Below are 19,568 nucleotides of genomic sequence, written 5' to 3'. Positions count from 1 at the left end.
TTCCTGTACAGATGTTTATGTTCAATGGTTTAGCATTTTCTTTTTATATTATTAACATACTTGTGCTGCGTTGACATGGAATAAGGGAGACGGTAGACGGTAAACAGGATATCATTTCTGTGGATGAGAGCAAGACTCTAAAAAGATGTGAGACTGGCAGAGAATACTGGTAACAACAGACAAAATTGCCATTTAAAGTAAAAATATTTGACCTTTTTTCCATCCTCTGCAACAGAATTTACAGTAGGATCTTAAGTAACTTTTTCTCCCAAAGCAAAAGCACGGGAGATGCAGACAATTACCGGACATCGTTAGAATAATTGCATAAAATAATGAATACAAAATAATAGTATTTGATATATTGTATGCAACTTATATGTGAACAGTCCAACATATTGTCATGCATGTTTAGTTTTACCATCCTGCCATGCTTTCGTTTGTTTTTCCCGTGCAGTCCAGACCGTGTTGTCCTTGTTTTGTCTACTGTGTCTGCCTGATTCTATGTGAACGCCGCGTCAGAATGTGCTGAATCAGAGATTCTCATGTATGCTCTTTAACATTCAGCATATAGCGGCTTTATGTGAAAACAAAATTGATTTAAGTGATCAAAAAAGACGGCAGGTCTGTACCCAAGAAGTTCAGCATTTTCCTTTTTTTATTTTACGTTTCACCAAATACCTTAATCCAACTAATCCTGCGTCTTTTTGTAAACAGTGCGCGGAAATACTGTCAAGGACTCGAGAGGCTGTTTAGAAGTCAGTGTGGCTGAGGGCCCTGCATGTTTTTCCCAAAACAGCACAACTTGTCCTTGAAGCCATTTTGCTGAACATACATTATCCAGTGTTAAAGGGACTACACACACACACACACACACACACACACACACACACACACACACACACACAAACAGTGGTGTCTTGTGACATTGAATGTTATAGAGCGATTGAAGCAGAAACCTATATTTTAAATTTGTACTGCAGTTACACATGTCTTAAGAAGTCCAGATAAAGCCCCATTTATCAAGAACGGTGAAAAAAATGGAGATCTGATGGTGTCTTGCGATGAAATGACATTGATTTAAAATAGCGCAGACACGACATAACTTACTGGAAAGTATTAGCATCGGGACCTCTTGACCTCTTAATGTCGGTCTCTGCCCCCCGTTTTCCTTAGTCCTTCCTTTCATCCCGACCTCTCCCAGCGAAGCCAAAGCACACATGAATGAATGCCGTGAATGTGTCTGGGAAAGCATTAAGTCAGGCTCGGTCCCAGGCCCACCCAGCCAAACACAACAGGGAGCAGGTGGAGGAGTTAAAAATAACAGGGCACGCTCGTTCGCTCACTTCCTGGGCTCCACAAAGTTTGATTCTGACTCATGACTGGTGAAAAGTTTTGAGTGTTAACAGTTAATTTATGTGGCAAAAAAGTGTTTTGACTGGAGTAACCACTGTCACAACCACAATCCCTCTTTAATGCCAACAGTGTTGCAGCCTAACGTAATGAAGCTTTCGTACTCTCATTATCCTTCAGTCCACAGCGATTAACTCGACTTTTATCAGTTCTTTTAATCAAATTTGCCCTTTGGGGAGATGTTCTTTTGTGGTATTTTTCCTTTCCTTTCCTCTGGTTTATTCTTTTTGTCAGTTCAGCTTCCTTTCACACAGGAAATGTTCAGGGCAAAGTTGATTAACGCTAAACTTCTTACCCCAATAGTTGTATCTGACATCTGGGTAAAAAGGAACAAGAAATATGGAGTTTAAAATGTGATGTAATAATCTTTTTTTTTTAAAGATTTTTTGGGGGGCTTTTCCGCTTTTTGTTTCGACAGTGAGAGAGAGAGATAAAGAATAGGCATGGAGGAGAGAGGAGATGACATGCAGCGAAGTGTCAGGGCCAGATCAAACCTGGCACTCTGTGGTGCTCAATCTGGTAAAATGGATAGATTTACCTTTATGTTACCGAAACAATAGAAAGAGGGCATTGGGCACTTTGAGTGGAAATAAATAAACGGTATACTACAGAAATTAGATCTTAAAGGTCCAGTGAAATGGAAGTTCAGAGTGTCTTTAGCATCTTTACTGTGACGTATATCCGAGTGAAACTTTAGGATTTAAATCAAATACTTTGCATTTGATTGGACTGCCTAAAAGTAGGCGAGCTTGGGGGCCCTTCGTGGATCACATCAGGCAACAGGGCGCCTAAGTTGTACACCTACTTAATGATAGCTACATTTTTGTGGCTGCAGTACTATTAATGGTCCATGTTACGTGCTCTAACTGTCTAAATTTAAAGGACATTAAGTGTGTTTCTGCTTATTTGTTGTTGGTCCTGGCGGTTGAATCTGGTTTCCTGTGGCTACCTGCCTTTGTTGGATTTTTTGTGGCATTAGCATTGGGTAATACCTGCACTGTCTATCTAAGTATGCATGTACAATATATGATGTATAATGTATTATATTCTGTACATACTGGCCTTTTCTTCGGGTTGGGGGCAGGGACTCTGTGTCTCATTCTCTTTTCTTTTTATTGTGTGTTGTTTTTGTATTTTGTATATATCTAAAAACCTAAATAAAATTATAAAAAAAAAAAAAAGTAGGCGAGCTTAGAGCGTTACAGAGCAACAGTGGACTGTTGTCCCCACACACACATCCTTCACTCGCCGTTGGATAAGAGGGACGAGGGAAGGAACGAATTAGACCTCTGCCGCATTACTTAGGAAATGAAGACAAAGTTTTTGCCCATTGATATCTAAACACACAGTATCTTTCTTCATATTGCTCTGTTAGCTGCTACGACCCATTAACGGCAAAGTGCGGTTTTAAATGACCGCTGTGGTTAGCTAATCGCCCAAAGTCTAATTTGATAGGATGAACTTTTGTAAACACTCCAGGATGAGTCATCGAACATTTGAAAATGTTTAACGGGAAGTGAAAAGGTGCAGATATTGATGGAAAACTCTCACATCTCAAGGTCTTAAAAGATCAATCAAAGAAACGTAACAGTAGACATCCCCGTAAATTGTACTTCAGTGGAAAATAAACCAGTTGAATCTGAAACTGGTCCCATTGTCAAAGAAAAAGACACGATACGGTGGCTTTTATACCTCTGATTTGTGGAGCAGAGCTTTCAGGCTCTCGCTCTCAACCATCATATAAATCGAACATCAAACGTTTGCGATGACACGTGCCCTTTTTCACACATGATGTTTGCCATAAAAGCTGTGGGAACTTTACATGTTGAAGAGAACGCAGAGTTTTTCCATCCAGGCACACAGAGGGTTATGATGACATGTACACGTTTTTATCGCCTGCGACGTCTGTGTCGTAAATTGCTCGCTGGCTATGTGTTGTCTTGACTGGCTGCCTTTTTTTTTTTTTTAAATCTCTAAGAAGCCATAACATTTCTCACCCTCATTAGCATTGTGGTGTAATTATAGGACGAGCAGACTTTAAGAAGTAGCAGAACAATAAAAGCCAACGTTGCCCAGGCAGTAGTCCTCTTTGCTTCAACTACCAGCTGTTTCCCAGATGTTTGGCTGCTCACACACCCTGCAGACCTTGAGGCTAACGTAATCACCCCCATAAACCATGGCTAGGACTATCTTTAGCTGTGTGTGTGTGTGTGTGTGTGTGTGTGTGTGTGTGTGTGTGAGAGAGAGAGACTGAGAGTGTGAGCGAGGCAGCAGAAGCAATTGACAGTGCGAGAGGGATGGACTTTTTCGTGTGGCAGGAGTCAAGAAAGGATCCTCGAGCAGGGGAAACACTTTATAGCATTTAGCTCTTCTTGTGTGTGTTTTGGGATCCGTCCGAGGCCAAAATGTTCCCGCTCCGTTTTTAGACTCACTCAGCGGCCCTCAGGAAAGTGTTTTCAACCAAGAATTTTTTGTGTGACCAGGAATTTAGTGCAATTTTCTAAAGCACAGACATAGTTCAACTTGCATATAAATACACAAGCTTATGTAAATAAAAGCACTGTAAGTCAAAAAAAGAAAGGAAAAGGGTTAAGGTATGAAGAAGAATAAACTAAGTATGCACATATTTTACTGGCACTTTTGCTGGTAATTAGTCTCCTCTCAGCAGGAGTCATCAGGGTGCAAGAATGTTTGAAAATAAAGAGCAGACTCGCATTTCACAGTCAAGATTTTCTGCAGCATTTTATGTTTTATGTAAATAAATGCAACCCTCAGGTTCTCCTCTTATCTCTGTTATACATATACACACATGCAGGATGTGGATGCAATAACAGGGGCATACATATTTTAGCTCTGCAATAAATATAATTTTGCTGAGACTGCATCAGAGAGGTGTTTCAACTCTGGATATCTTTGAGGCTTTACTTGGTGTGGTGGCTGCACTGCGTCCACCTTGATCACACAGTGCTGGTAAATCCTGTCTTGTCGTATAAAGAGAGTAATATTTAATCCTTGAGTCTATTTACACCTGATAACAACATGCATCTTGGGAGATCCAATCAGTAGTGGAAAGATCTAAGACTGTCTGTTCACACCTGGCATAAGAATACGTCACGAGTGACCACTTGTGATGAGATCTCACTTCCTCCATCCATGTCGCTAAATTCCTCCCCTGTTCGGAAAGATTTACAGGGACTAGATAGTGATGACACTAAGCCTAAGGAAAAATACTGATAAAGTGGTGGAGATTGGTGATCAAATGTCTTTTTTCATGCTGCAGTCAGGACTGCCTGTCAGCTTTCACATGCTGCGGTAACAGATGCACACATCAGCATTTGTCATTGCACGTGCACTTCTGACTTATGTTCATTTTTTTTTAAATGACAGCCGCTGGCACTTAATATCAGTGAATTTTGTGAATGAGTGGTACTTCATTTGAGAGAGCCGCTGCAGATATCCACAAGTCTGTGTGTGTGTGTGTGTGTGTGTGTGTGTGTGTGTGTGTGTGTGTGTGTGTGTGTGTGTGTGTGTGTGTGTGTGTGTGTGTGTGTGTGTGTGTGTGTGTGTACCTCCAGAGCTTGTTTAAACATGCAGAAGAGAGGCCTCAGTACGCTATTACATGGTGTAGAGCTTTCTGCTGACTTGCCACTTTCTCTGCAAAAAAACACCATCTTCACTTGCAAGCCTGAACTGGAGAAGTTTCCAGTCAGCTTTTTCTTTCTTTGTTTCTATTCGTTTGTGTCTTTACAGCAGCATTAAGTCAATCCTTTGATGTCCTCCTCTTTCAAATGCAGCACCGAGTCGTAATAGTTGGTTTGAATAGTGTCGAAGTGCCAACGGAAGAAGAGGAAGTGCTGCGTGACAAGCGCTAAAGCCCCGTCTTAAGTCCTGTAATTACAGTATCATCTATTACGTGCCTCTCATGTGCCAATTATTGAGTTTGGATATGTGTTCTAAAGACACCGTGTTATTAGCAGCAATATTAGTGCTGCCACAGCGATGCGCTCTCTGTCCTGGGTCTTAATTTTGCCTCTATGAGAAAGAATTGGCCATGTCAGTGGATTTGCCACTTGAAGCTGAAAACTGAGCCGGTGTCACTCATTTGTAGATTCATACCATTTTGCAAGCTCATGAAAAACTCTTGAGAGTAACCATCGGCCGATTCAGGAGCTACAGCTCTTTGTTCCTGCTTCCATTTGTCAAAGGACGTAAAGAGAAAACTTTAAACCTCCTGAGTCACTGGATGCATTTTGCCTTTTGAATCTTAGTGTCTGCGTGTTTATTGGGCCTCAGTTGACAAAGACTGGCGTCCTTCCTCTTCCTGTATCGTTATCTCCGCATGTGTGAATGTATCAATAGCACCAAGAGTCCTGGAGACGTCAGTCGTGGCCTTCTCTCTTGATCTCTCATCCCTTTCATCCACAGTTTTTCACAAATTTGACGAGATGAGTTGAAGTAAACCTGATCACAGTGAAAAGATAAATGGGTGTGTGAATGCTTTCGTGTATCTGGCGTGATCAAAGAGTGGGAGACACTGCTGAAGTTTGTCCTAGGTTGGCAAATAGTTTTCCCGCCCCTCCCCCTCACATCTTTGATACTCCACTGAGATTCCCTTCCTCCTGTAATTGACATGCTTTTGAAGTACAGTAGCTGGCGAGTCGCACTCGCATTTCCTCTCCGAGCGCCCTGCTGGCAAAGAAGTCTGTCTGAGTTTGTGAAAATATGGGCTCAGTAGGGGGATTGGAGACATGACAGCCAGGACTTCAGATGATTTGAACTTTCTTTCCATGATATAACTAGATATATGCAAGATACAGTATTTCTGCTGGCCTATGCACTGTTGCTTTTATGGCTTATTTTCTGTTGACAAGCCTCCTCCAATGCTGCAACATGTCAATTAAACATTGTTGGGCGGTAGATTTACTCAAGACCATTACTGTGCTTTAAGAAGTATTTCACTGCGGGAAAGTTGGTCTTTTCATAAGCTGTCTATAGAGGAGTAAAGGGCTGTGGCATTCACTTTTGCTTAAGAGTAGGGTTGCAGCATTTTGCTGATTCCAATGTATACCATGGTATGAAAATTGATGGTTATCATACTGTGTACATTTGCCTATTTACCATATTGAAAAAATGCAGAGAATCTCTCTATTTAAGTAATATTCAAAAAGGGGTCTTTTTGTACAAACATTCATTCAAAATATGGTTTCTAGTTTCAATTGTAGTAGTAAAACGTTTGTTTAATTATAACAAAGCTCTCCTATTTCCATTCCTATAAGAGTAATTATAAATGGTAGTAATAATAATGCTGTAATATCATGATGCTGCTATATTTTCCGAGGTTATTGTACCATAAAAATCTCATTCTCATTCAACCCTACTCAAGCAGTATCATTTACACAAACTAGCCACATTATTATCATACAAAGATGGTCGACAATCAGCAAAGTATCACGTAAAGTCACTTTGTTATTTCATTGCGTCTCAGATCAAACTACTTAATGTGTGATGATTTTGTAAATTATCATGATGGAGTACGTGTTTTGTGGTTTATGTTAAATAACATATTTCAAAGATGGTGATTTTGCACACAAGTGTGCAGTGTCACTTTCACTGTGTGAAGCATTTCACAATAACACTGAAATTTTCTTTTTTTTTGAGCATCTTCAACTGTAACTTCATATAGTGGGACGTCGCCTTAATAATTCAGTTCCACATCTGGATGGTTGACTGTTATACATGTACCCTGTCATTGTTCTCAACAAATATTTGAGCAGTAATGTATAAGTATTGTTTTGTGTCAAAGAATAAGCCTTGTGTAAGACATGGGGCAATAAAAAAAAATGCTATCTGACCAAAATAATGGCGATTCATATTATCTCTATGATCAAAATATCAAAAAATGTTAAAATGGTGCTAAAAAATACTGGAATCCCTTCACCTTACGTTTTGTAAAGACACAAATATTTTTAGTGCATCAGAAAGCCTGGCTTATCAACTATATGAAGTGGCATCATATCTTTTGAAATGAAATATGCCAGTGCTTGAGGAAGATCTTGAGCTTGGTGCACATGCAGCTTGTTTTTGCAGAGTCCCTTTATTGTTAGTTGTCTCTTTGGACACTGCAAGACACACTTGTCCCAATGACAGAAATTCAACTAATGGTGATTTTGATTTTTTTTTTCCTGATCCATGATAAACTGTATATCATCCTATCCCTAATTTAATGTTAAGGCACAATTTTTACGTAATATTTTGGGAAGTGATCACAGTCGCTGTTAACTTTTGATTTTATTCATATAATCAGTTTGAAACGTCACCCCATAATTAATATTTGGAACCTGTATGTAGATTTAAAGTGTCTCTGTTGACACTGACAACATGTGCAGCATTTTAAAGATCAAAAGCCAATTTAAGCTCTTTTATGTATACAATTTGCACACGTCTGCAACATAAGCATGGCAAACTTTTGAATAATGGGCAATTCACTTTTCTTGTCTTTTTGAAGTAGATGTGACGCATGCTGGAGTGTTGTTGTTTGGCAGTTTTTGCCTCTGTGGCTCATCTGCATCGTTGTGGAGCTCCAAAGCTGTTGATGGGTTTAGCAGGCCTCAGTTTGGCTCCATCCTCTCTCTGGCTGTGGCTGCTCTTTCCTAGTCTAGCTTCATGTTGCTGCTGGCTTTACCCTCTTTCTACTTTTAGTTTTCTTATTGCTATGGTGATGTGTTGGCCTGCTACTAACAACAATGTCACCACACTTGAAAATTGAGTGTGCTGCAGCCAACTATGAGCAAAACATCACCATACAGCGAAGCATGACTTCAGAAAATACTGTAAATAGTGGAATAAAGGTTTGTGTGTTGAGCTCACTCTGGTTCTCGGTGGCTCTGGTGCGTGACTGAAGTCTTTTTTATGTGCAGCCATTGCAAAACCATGCTGCATTACTGCGGACAGTGGAGTTAAGATCAGGTTTCGTGTCATGTTCCAGGGTCCAGGCTCAATTTCACCAGTGTCCCTGACAGCACCGTGTGTCTGCGTGTGTGTGTGTGTGTGTGTGTGGAAATAGCCCTGTTGCTATATTGTACTCGCATACAAAAATTGTGCTTTACTAATATTTTGACATCATAAATAGTGTGAACTTCTCCCCAGAATAGAGCCTGGAGCCTAACTGTTTTAAAATGCTGACAAATTTGTTTTGGAGCATCATTATCAGTAACAGCTCAGCCTTCTCTGGATTGTGCATTGCAGGGAAATGCCAACCATCATTCCCTGTGCATACAAATATTTTCTAAACTATGACAGCCATTGTGTTGCAGAAATGATCCTTTTATAGCTCATACCTAGAGGGTATAGAAAAAAAACATGAAAATACTGATCAAGATTCCTTAAAATCTTTGACAAGTAATCACAGTGTTACAATAATTGTTTGTCAAGGGATGGACTCTGCTAAGACACATCATTTGTTGTTTTGAGATAACCAGCATGATAAGAAGGTCTTCTTTTAAGGACACACAGTGTATTATTGATCTGTTGCCATCTTTTTTGTGATTTTTATGATTACAATTTCTTCTGGGTTTTTTTCAAACATTTTGTGTTTTTTTCCAATTCTCTGTCTCAATAAAATTGTAGCTGAGCAACTATACTGTTTTTTAATGACAGTCTCCTTTCTCTCTATTTTCAGACTGCCAAAGGCTACATCCTCTTGTTTGATGTGCTGGGCGGAGGGGATGACAAGTACCTCTATGAGCCCGTCTATCCAAAGTGAGTGCATCGCACATACAAACTATCATACATATTGATATACACATGCTTAGGTAAAGGGAGGCTTCACCATCAAAAAATCATTTGTGACTTGCTGCAGCTGGTTAGCCTGATAAAACCATCCTGATCACGAGAGCTCATCATTCTGTTTCTCTCCCTGGTTCATTCTGGACAGTTGCGTTAGACACCTAAAATCTGATTGGTTGTTTTTGTTAATGTGAGGTTATTTTTTGCAAGTGCCTTTAGGAGCTTTACAAGGAGGAGAAGAAACATGAGTTTTTTTTGCATATTATCTGCCTAAAGTGCTACTTTCAGGATATGTAGGTGTTGTTGTTGCATTTGATTTGTTTGAAAAGTGCTGTGTAAATAAAATGTGATTGATTGATAATGGCAGTTTCAGCAAATATGACAAAAGTGATCTTTATTAAATTTACTAACTACAGCTTTCAAGAGCTACTTAAGCATCATTATTGTGCATGTGATATCGGTCTTGAATGTTCAGTGTATCTGCTTTGAGTTAAATGTAAAAAAAAACAACATATTCCATATGTGACATTTGTGCTGTTTCAATTCATTTGAAACAGTGTCAGCCTTGCTGTTAATAGCAAATGTCAAATTATAATGACGCAGCATTGATTTATATAAACACTTAAACACTTTTCTTCTCTTGTGGGATCGGCTGCTTGCTGCAGTTTGTTAGCAGTCAGTCGGCAGCTGTCTGTCACTGTAGCTGGTTACAATGCCAGTAGGAATACAAGTGGGCTTTACTGCTAAATCCTCTTATGTAATGATGTGTTTGCTCTTTACTGAATATGCTGTAAATCATTTGCTGTGCTTATATGGTTGATAAATGTGTATAGTGACCTTTCAGCTGCTGCTATCACTGATTGTTTAATGTGACATATGCAGTACTTGGCCAAAAGTATATGGACACCCCAACATAACATCCATATCTGATTAATGAGCACGTCATTTTAAAACCATGAGGAATTAAAATGCTGGTATAACCGCCTCCACTTCTCTGGAAAGCTTTCCATGCAGCCTAGATCAGAAGACACGGAAGTTTTGTGCATATGGGTGTCTGCATGCTTTTCTCTCTTCTTTACAAATGCATCTGTTGTGCTGTGTATCAAGTGTCCATATTGTGTGTATGTGGTGTTTGTATGCCCATGTGTCCACAGTGTGTGTGCGTGTGTGTCTTCCACATTCCTTGACAGCATACCAGCAGAGGTCAAGCAAGTTGGGGCCTGTTCGGTGATCTATGTCAGAGTTAAAATGTGTCGCGTTTTGAGGATCTCAACAGTTTTCCTCATACATCAGTGAAATTAATCCATGTACTAATGTGTGTTTGCACAGAGGAAGTCCTCGTGTGAAGGTGACCCCGGGTTATAAGGAAGAACAATGTGCCCCCGCTCTGTCTTTAGAAATGAAGAAGCCTGTGGATCTGGAGGCCCCCATCACCAGGTAGGATGAAATCTTATCATCCTTTCATCTCTTTTTCCATTATTGTCTCCCTCTTTGAGTTTCTTTCTGTTGTGTCTACCTGTCTGCCTGCTTTAGACCTGTTATACACCAGGCATCAACATGCGTCTCAGGTGATTGGATCACAAATGAACAGCTCTGAGTGCAGGTTTGAATGCACCCAATGTGTCCTCAATGTGTCTGGAGATCTCATCACCACATTTGAAAGTGGTCTGGGTTTCCTTTGGCCACGTTATTTCAGCAGCGTGTATGCTTTTGCATTGGGGGTCACATAGAACTACTTAGCTTCTGTCCTAATGTCCTTCTCGGGTTAGATGTAGCATTGAAGGACCGTCCAAGGAGTACTGAAGTAACGCTGTCCACTTGTGATCAGATCACGCATGTTAATATCACATGTAACCAGGCTCATAGACCCCACTTCACATTGATGTAGACCTACAGACGTTGAAACCTTGACGTGAGTGCTTCCTGTAAACACTGTAAACAGAAAGAGCACTAATAATCATGTTTGTTTTTTTACCCTCCCCTTTTGCATACAGTCCTCTGTGTATATGTTCATGCACAAAAAGTCATTTAAAGTCTTGTAAATTACACACAAGTAAGCTGTCTTACATTAAAAGTTCTAAAAATAGCACAAGTCAGAGCAAAATCACGTTATTCATGATATAGGTTTACCATATCATTCTACCCAACTTTATACATTTTGTACATTCTAAAGCTTTTTGCTTACACTCACATTTAAACCTTTAAACTTTAAACTGCAGTTGTTGTTTTTGCTCTTGCAGCTCACCACTGGATATTTAAAGAATTTCCACCATAGTCACAGCTGTTTAAAGTGACCTGCTTGTTGTGTGCCTGTAAAGGGCATTTGGCTCAGAGTAAAACCTTGAAAAATTCTCTTCTTCCCCTCATGGAAAGTCAACATTTGCAGTGAGAGATGGCGGTGAGAAGCTGAGCTCCTCCGCTCTGTCAGTTTAAACACAATGGCCTGCAGAGAGACATACAGGACTCTGTAGAAATGGAGGGGCGCTCAGAGAGGGAGGAGTGATGGACAGATGAATAGAGGTGGGTGGAAGGCTTTAGTGATGATTGATGAGAGGATGATAGAAAGATCTATTTTGATTTTGGTGTTCGCCGGATGGAATTTTGAGTTGCCTCGAGCGTAACTGATTAAAATCAGCCTCGTGTGTTATCAGGATATTATTTATTCAGATGACAAGCAAGGCATATTGGGAATTTTGTTCAGTGAGATTGATGGCTTGTCATATTACCTCATGACTGTGCTTGCTTGTTCAATATTCAAAATGAGGCGTTTCTATTTTGACTTTTGAATTTCAGAATCTGCTATGTTAAACGATAGAAGCTCAAGCAAAAGATCAAGCTGATTTTTTTTTCCATTTTGAAATCGGCACACCTCTGTGACGGCAGATACATTTTCAGGTCTTTGTCTGTGTGTTGTCATTTAGGTGTGTTTGGACCTTTAAACGCAGTCCCAAAATCATAACATTGATGAGAAGAAACGATTAAAGCCAAGGCTTAACAGTGGAGTCTGTTAGATAAGAGCCAGTGTCTACCAGGTCCCTGCTGTCTCCTTTGTGGTGGTTCAGTCTGTGCTAATTTCAGTTCTTTTTTTCTGTCTTATCACCCCCACACCCTCCAACTCGACGTCTTTGTTTGCTTTGTGAAAAGAACAATTTTTCTTTTTGTCCATATTTTTGTTAATCTCGTGTTTGTATTGTCCGCTTCTTTCATGTCCTCGTGTTCATCTGTCACATCTCCTCCACTGTGTGAACCAGACAGAGATTACAGGGTAGTCATCTGAATGAGAGCACTCTGCTGGCATTTCAAAGGCACAGCTTGATTGTGCAGGAGATGAGTGGGTGTCTCCTGCTGTGAAAGTACAGTAAAAGTTGTTGCCTCCTTCCCAGTTAAAAGTCTGCTGTTCTTGACACCCTGGAATCCTTGTCATTTTTCTCTCTTGCGCGCTTTTCTCTTCTCGGTTGTCTCATTGTGCCATCTTCGACCTCTCATGCTTTTTGAAAGACAATGAAGCACTTTAAACACACACACAAGCACGCCGTTGTTCCTTTGTGGATGTAAGAAGACGGAGAGAGTTGGCATGGGCAGCTATGTGGCCTCATCACAGCTGGCCAGTAAAAGTTTCAGGCTCCACTCAGAGGCCACAGCTGGATGATGACTAGTCCAGTGTTTTCCAACACTGCTGCTTGTTATCTCGTTCTAACTTTTCCTACCTACTGTCCCTGTTGCTCTCTTTAACTACCTCCTCCTCCACAGTTTCTTTCTTGTCTTTTGGGCCTCAGTGCTCATTTCTGTCTTTCTTCTTCTTCTTCCCACCAGCCTGCAGTCCCTCCAGGAGGACTTATTGGTGTGCACCGCAGATGGCTACCTCCACGTGCTGCACTGGGACGGGCTGGGCAGCAACGGAAGAAAGGCCATCTGCCTCACTACAATCCCCTTCTCGCTTGACCTGCAGTCTGCTCGAGGTTAGAGAAGCTAAACACAGGAGAAGAGAGCAGGCCTAAAACTATACAATCTAAATGCAAAGTTGACTTCTCACACACACATACATGTTTTGCATACAACAGTCCCCAACCTTGTCCCATGTTTTGCTTTCCCTCAGCTCCAGATTCAGTCTTTGTTTTTTAACATAGAATACTGAAACCTCTGTATGTGTGTACAGGTGGTCCCTCTCTGGACCTGGAGGGAGTGCATATCCGCTGTATGGAGTATTGTGTAACCCTTGGCGGCTTCGCTGTGGTACTAAGTGATGGACGCCTTGGCTTTATCACACCGCTCAGCAACACCATCACAGCAGATGTAAGAATACTTGAAAACACACACTGCTGAAGTTTAAACGTGCACAAAATTTAACAGGCAACCTCTAACAGACAAACACAGGATTTACATCCAGATTATGTATAATAGTTGTGGTACTAAGAAGTTGATGCAAATTCTTATTAATAAGCAAGTTCTTTAACTAATGCCATCGATATCGCGTATGCACATCGGCGTATGGCATCACGTGACTGCATGGTCACCACCTATTGTAACTAGGAAAATCCCAATTTATAAACCGATTCTCCTGTTTTTAATGATAACTTGACTTTTACTCTTGCAAAGAAATTAAATATTCTGCTCGGCTTTGAATCATTTATCAGTCTGTATTGTTTTGCTTCCAAGTGTTTGAGATATCGACCTTAGAGATGTCTGCCTTCTCTTAAATATAATGTTGTATAAAGCACCAAAAAATGTATTTGAAAAACTCAACAGCAGTGTCTCTTTCCAGATATCATTACAGTTAGTCAAGATAATCCACACAAACCTTGTTCTGAGCAGTTTCATGTAGGAGCTTTTTTGTCTACGGAACTACAATCATATCATTGTACAGAAGGAAGCATGTATCTACTGCTAGCTCACATAGCACCACTGACATAGCTGACATTACAGTTCAGTCAAGGAGGACGCCATCCAGAGCTCCTCCTCTATGAGTCGATGTACGCTGCCATCTGCACGGTGATACAGTTTGCAGCTGTTCCTCCGTAGAAAGAAAAAAGTTCCGACATGAAACTGCTCATAACGAAGTCTGTGGATTATCTCAAGTAACCGGGTCTTGATTTCTGGAAAAAGACACTGCTGTTAAGTTTTATAGCTTTATAGCGATATCGCCAACACTTAACGACCTGTCGAGTTTTAGCAAAGTGATGACGCAACTTGATCAAGTCAACAGGTTTTCATGTTTGATAAACTGGCCAGCTCAGTATTTTTCATAAATGCCATAATAATATAATTCAATGCAGATCTGGCTTCTATTACTTAATCTTGGCAGGATTTAAACAGTAATGACTGTATCCGTAAGATATCTTTTTACATCCAACAAGGCAGGAGAAGCTCACAATTAATACGTTGTTCTAGCATTTTGGGTGATGTTCCTAAAATTGGGAAGTGGGTGTTGGGGTCGACATTGAAATATAACTGTGTCCAGATATAAATGTCAAATCGTGACCAAGCAGTCTGCTGGTAATTTGTATATATTCTCTTAGACTTGTCAACACATTTTAAAGTTAAATATAAGTGATGCATTTAAAGAAAACAGCAGTTTAAACACACTCTGTTGACATCATACACACATTCTGTTGTGGGTAAATGTTTTGTGTGTGCATCCAGCAGCTGCAGGGCGTCTGGGCAGCAGATGTGACTGATGGCACCTGTGTGGCTGTCAACAACAAGTACAGACTGATGGCCTTTGGCTGTGCCAGGTACGTGTCTGCAACTGTCTGTCTGTCCGTTTCTTTGCAGTACAGTGTTGTGAAGAAAACTAGGGTGTGTGTGTGTGTGTTTGTTTGCATCCGTGTGTCACAGAGATGGATTGTGGTCCGTGTAGTGTGTGTGTGTCCAGTGTGAGAATCTGCCAGTTTGTGTTTGCTCAGGCCTACCTAGTGTGTGCTCGTCAGAAACTCCCAGTGGATTGTGCAATCTGCCAGGCTGGCAGGAATCTCTCTTCCTCATTTCTCCTTCAACATCTTCCTCTATGTTTTTGTACCTCACTGAAGCAACTCTTGATCTGAGTCTTTTGAACATTATCTGAATAAACCTTTGAATACTCCCTTTTAGATAAAAGTGATTGTTACTCTGATGTTAGATAGCTGTGATTTTTACCACTAAATGAGCAAGAGGTGGTCTAACAATCTTCAGCAACAGATGAAATTATATTTAAGCCTCTGTGATTAATCATTTGCAGTCACAAATGACAAAAACGTGCCCTTGATTGTGTTTTAGTTATGGACACGTGTGTCCGTACTGTAGCCTGGAGGCTTTGCTCCAAATAACAGCCAAAAGGTCACTTGAAGTAGCTGTTTCTGATTATGTGTTACAGCTTACACTCCCCCGGAGCAACAAATTATGGCCATTAAAATGTGTTTGTTTTTATTCCAGTGGCTCAGTGCTGGTGTACATGATCGACACCACAACAGGATCCATGCAGCTCTCCCACAAACTGGAGCTCACCCCAAAACACTACCCAGGTATCACAACATGTGCTCCCAGTTTTTCTCTTTCCTTCTTTTTGTCTCTCTGTGTCACAGCCCTGCGCACATTCCTCGTTGAGATAACTCGCATTCCTTCAGCTTTCTCTGTCTTGGGTGCACATGCCTGCATTTCCCCTTAGGTCACATCTGTTACAGTCAGACTCCTGTAATGAGATTTGGAGCTATAGCTCTACCTAGTGGGAGAACTGCCATGAAGGCCGATCACTGCTCTGCTTTAACAGTGAATCTGTCCATCCTTAGACTATCTGCAGGTTCTTAAGAAGTTCCAGATTCTGCAAAAATAGCCCTAGAAAGTATTAAACTGAGTTAAAGTTAATTTGCAAAGGTCTTTAATAGTCTTACGTAAGCAGTAATGTTAGCTCTAAAATGTTATTGCTTCTGATTTTGGGGTTGTCAAAAGATGTTAAACACTTGTAAACTAAAAATGGGATAATTGCAAAATCGGATTTTGCATCCAAGTGACAGCTCAGTTCTTTTTGTGGAGTTTCAATTAGCTCATCACCTATAATAGCAAGTACTGCCAATACTGCCAGTTACAGTTGCTGAATTTTTTAGTAGATATCAATAACTTTGAATTGTTTTTTGTCATCTTTCCATTTCTTGGTGCTTATCCAGGTCTAGGTTGCATTGATTTATTTAATCACATAATTAGGAATTTTTGTTTTATACTACTTAGCTATTTTTATATTGTTATATTTTATATTATTGTCAAATTGCAGCTCATATCATCTCTAATGGTTTTTAGGGGTGTAAATCGCAAGATGCATCACAAAACGACATTATACTCTATGGACAAACATTCGGTTGGATTCAATTGAAAGGCCTGAGATCGATATGAAACAATATTAGTAAATATCATAACCATTTTCTGCCTGGCGCTATGCCACGAGCACTGTTTGAACGATTTGTAAGGAGTCGTGCTTGAAGGAAATAGTGGCACAGATGTGCTGTAGGAATTTCACATTCAAGGCACATCTTAAACATCATGACAAATATCAGTGTTTCTATTTTGCATCTATAATATTGGATCTCTGGTCATCGATCCAGATTGATTTATGGTGGATCCCTTTTGGTTTTCCATTGTACTTTTATGCTTTGGCCAGAATGATTGCGTAACATTCTGTATGTTATTAATACTATCTTAAAAAACATTTAACATTTAGCCGTGCAGAAACCCTGGTTTATCTGCTCTATATACAATTAAAATTTTTGCACTAATATTTGAACACCTGCATCATCTCAGACACACCTTCACAACACATGATTGTTTTGTCTCACACATGCTGGGCTTTAGTACTGTAAAAACAACACACAAGTGGCATACTGCAGTAGTGATGGGGGGGTTTATCCAGTCCCAAAACAGATCCTGTGTTAATTAAGTTGTGTTTTGTCAGACAGTCATGCTCTAGAAAGCTGTGATTTATTTGGAAGTAAAAACAAGTTATTTTGAGCTAGCAATCAGGAGAACTGCTGGAGTTTTCATCAAATAATAATATCACTCTGTAATATCAAGCTCTGTTGTTCAGAGCTTTTGCTCCCAGTTAAAGACCAAACGTTTATGAGCTCAGAGCATCAAAGTAAAAGACACAAACTGCAACATGCATGAAAAATACCAGGGTACCTTCACAATTATCCCTGTTTATCCTGCCATAGAGAAGAGCACAATATGATCTGATTCAGTGACAGATATGTAAAAATACTTCTATTCCACCATCTGCTTTTGCAAGTATCAAGTATTTTCAAAGATACAACTGTAGCTAAAGCTTTCTGAACTCTTAATAACTTCTCTGCATTCTTTGCCTGTTCAGACATCTATAACAAGACGGGCCCAGTCAAGCTGATCTGCTGGTCACCTGACTACAGCGTTGCCATGGTTACATGGGAGTGTGGCGGCCTATCGCTGTGGAGCGTCTTTGGAGCTCACCTCATCTGCACTCTGGGAGAGGACTTTGCGTAGGTGTACACAAAAATGCACCAGCACAAATGTCATTCAGTTTGAATTCCTAAGTTTTCTCTTGATTTTTTGTTTTTATATTTATCTTTGTGGTTTTTTTGTCTTCTCTTCAGGTATCGTTCTGATGGAACCAAGAAAGACCCCATTAAAATCAGCTCTATGGTAAGTGGTTTGACTAATATCGTCCCAGCTTCTACATTTTCACCTAAAAAGGACTTTTGAATGTAAAACTCCTGATTTGTAGAGCATATTTCAGAGATTTAAAGTTACAGAAATCAATAAAATAATTGAAATGATTATAAATGATGATAGAAAATCAGTCACTACAGTTAAAAGCACACGTGTTGTAGTTATGTTAAGAGTCAGTGCCCATTTAATCCTGTTATTTACAAGCAAATTGCTATCACTGAAGTGGAACAGATGCAACACTCAGACTGTGTTAACAGTTATTTCTATTTTAGTTATAATAATGAGACTTTTTTTCAATACTATTGTTTTTATTCAAATGATGTTTCTACAAATTGACAGTTTGCTTGTTACATGTAAAATTTAGTTATGTTGCCATTGTGCATTTCTGCCCTTTCCAGAGCTGGGGAGCAGAGGGCTACCACCTATGGGTGCTCCCTGACAAACATGAGAGGCGGAGGCAGGAGGAGCAGCAGGAAGACGAGGACATGGTCCCACCTCCTCACCCCTCCCTGCAGGCTGGCATACTGCAGTTTCACTTCATCAAGAGTGCCCTCACAGTCAACCCCTGCACGGTGAGAGGAAACATATCGTCAGTGTTTTGAATACACACACAAACACACACATTAAGCACTAATGCTCTGTTTGCTCCTCCCTCGCCTGTACAGAGTAATCAGGAGCAGGTGCTGCTCCATGGGGAAGACCGCCTCTACCTGACCTGCGGTGACCCCTCGCAGGTCCACAACACCTCTGACACACATCCGCACACACACTTACACCCGCATGACAGCAGCCCGCTGCACCATCCCCCCAACCCCGACTCCTCTCTCTCTCAGGGACTCAGCACTTTACTGGGACACAAGCACTGGCACGTGGTCCAGGTAAGACTGCACCATCATCACACCTGGTTTAGTGGGATTTATGCAGCTGTGAAAAGAGTATAGAATAGAAAATCATTATCTTCAGCCTCTATATGAGTAATCTGTGCTCAGAAAGGCACAGAAGACACTCAGCAGCCAAACACACATCCTGAACCCCGAGCTGTTGTATTAAGGTCGACCGTTGATAATGCCAAACCGTAGATTAAACCAGTACAAAATGCTAACCTCATTCAAAATACTAAACAGCAATAAGTCACTTTGACTAGAATACTGTAACCTGATATAAATGTATTGCTGGAAACTGGCTAATTTTGATGTTATCTATTTTTAATATGTGAAACTAGGTTTATCGCTTTTATTATTTATGGAATTAATGAATGTAGGCACGTCAATGCAAGTGTTCATATGTGTGACGATATGTCTTGTTTTAGCTTACCTTAATATTACATTTCATTGCAGCCTCAGGCCATCATGTAGAATCAGCATTAGAGGCTTTTAGGACTGCGATTATTTTCACTATCAATTAATCTGCCTATTTCATTTTTCTTTCATAAATCAATCATTTTCTCTATAAAACACTTACTAAAAAATACCCATCACAATTTTCTGCAGCCCAAGGTGACGTCATCAAATGCCTTTTTTGTCTGAGCAACAGCCCAATACCCAAAATTTTAATTTGATAAAATGTAAGTTAAAAAAAGTGAGACATTATCTCATTGAAGAAGGGAACTCTCAAGTATGTGGCATTTTAGCCAAATCATTATTTAAAATACAAACTTACAGTATGAGGTAGAGCTTGAGCTGCAATGAATGTAAACAATATTGGCACCA

General features: G+C 40.2%; 1 protein-coding gene across 2 annotated transcripts in view; it reads left to right on the top strand.

Annotated features, from left to right (window-relative positions):
* ric1 (RIC1 homolog, RAB6A GEF complex partner 1) overlaps positions 1–19,568 on the top strand; it is a 44,969-nt gene that overhangs the window by 13,088 nt on the left and 12,313 nt on the right. The window contains exons 3-12 of one of the 2 annotated variants that reach the window (XM_042509063.2): positions 9,089–9,168; positions 10,525–10,632; positions 13,009–13,154; positions 13,352–13,488; positions 14,839–14,927; positions 15,604–15,692; positions 17,525–17,669; positions 17,784–17,832; positions 18,258–18,431; positions 18,525–18,737. In XM_042509063.2, the coding sequence (XP_042364997.1) occupies positions 9,089–9,168; positions 10,525–10,632; positions 13,009–13,154; positions 13,352–13,488; positions 14,839–14,927; positions 15,604–15,692; positions 17,525–17,669; positions 17,784–17,832; positions 18,258–18,431; positions 18,525–18,737 (1,230 nt within the window). Of the gene's footprint in view, positions 1–9,088; positions 9,169–10,524; positions 10,633–13,008; positions 13,155–13,351; positions 13,489–14,835; positions 14,928–15,603; positions 15,693–17,524; positions 17,670–17,783; positions 17,833–18,257; positions 18,432–18,524; positions 18,738–19,568 lie in introns of both variants that reach the window. The other variant, XM_042509062.2, reaches the window with a different exon arrangement.

This window comes from Plectropomus leopardus, chromosome 20 (genome assembly GCF_026936395.1).
Source record: "Plectropomus leopardus strain MGB_pleo_1.0 chromosome 20, ASM2693639v1, whole genome shotgun sequence".
NCBI lineage: Eukaryota > Metazoa > Chordata > Actinopteri > Perciformes > Serranidae > Plectropomus > Plectropomus leopardus.
This window is presented reverse-complemented; position numbering and strand designations above follow the sequence as displayed.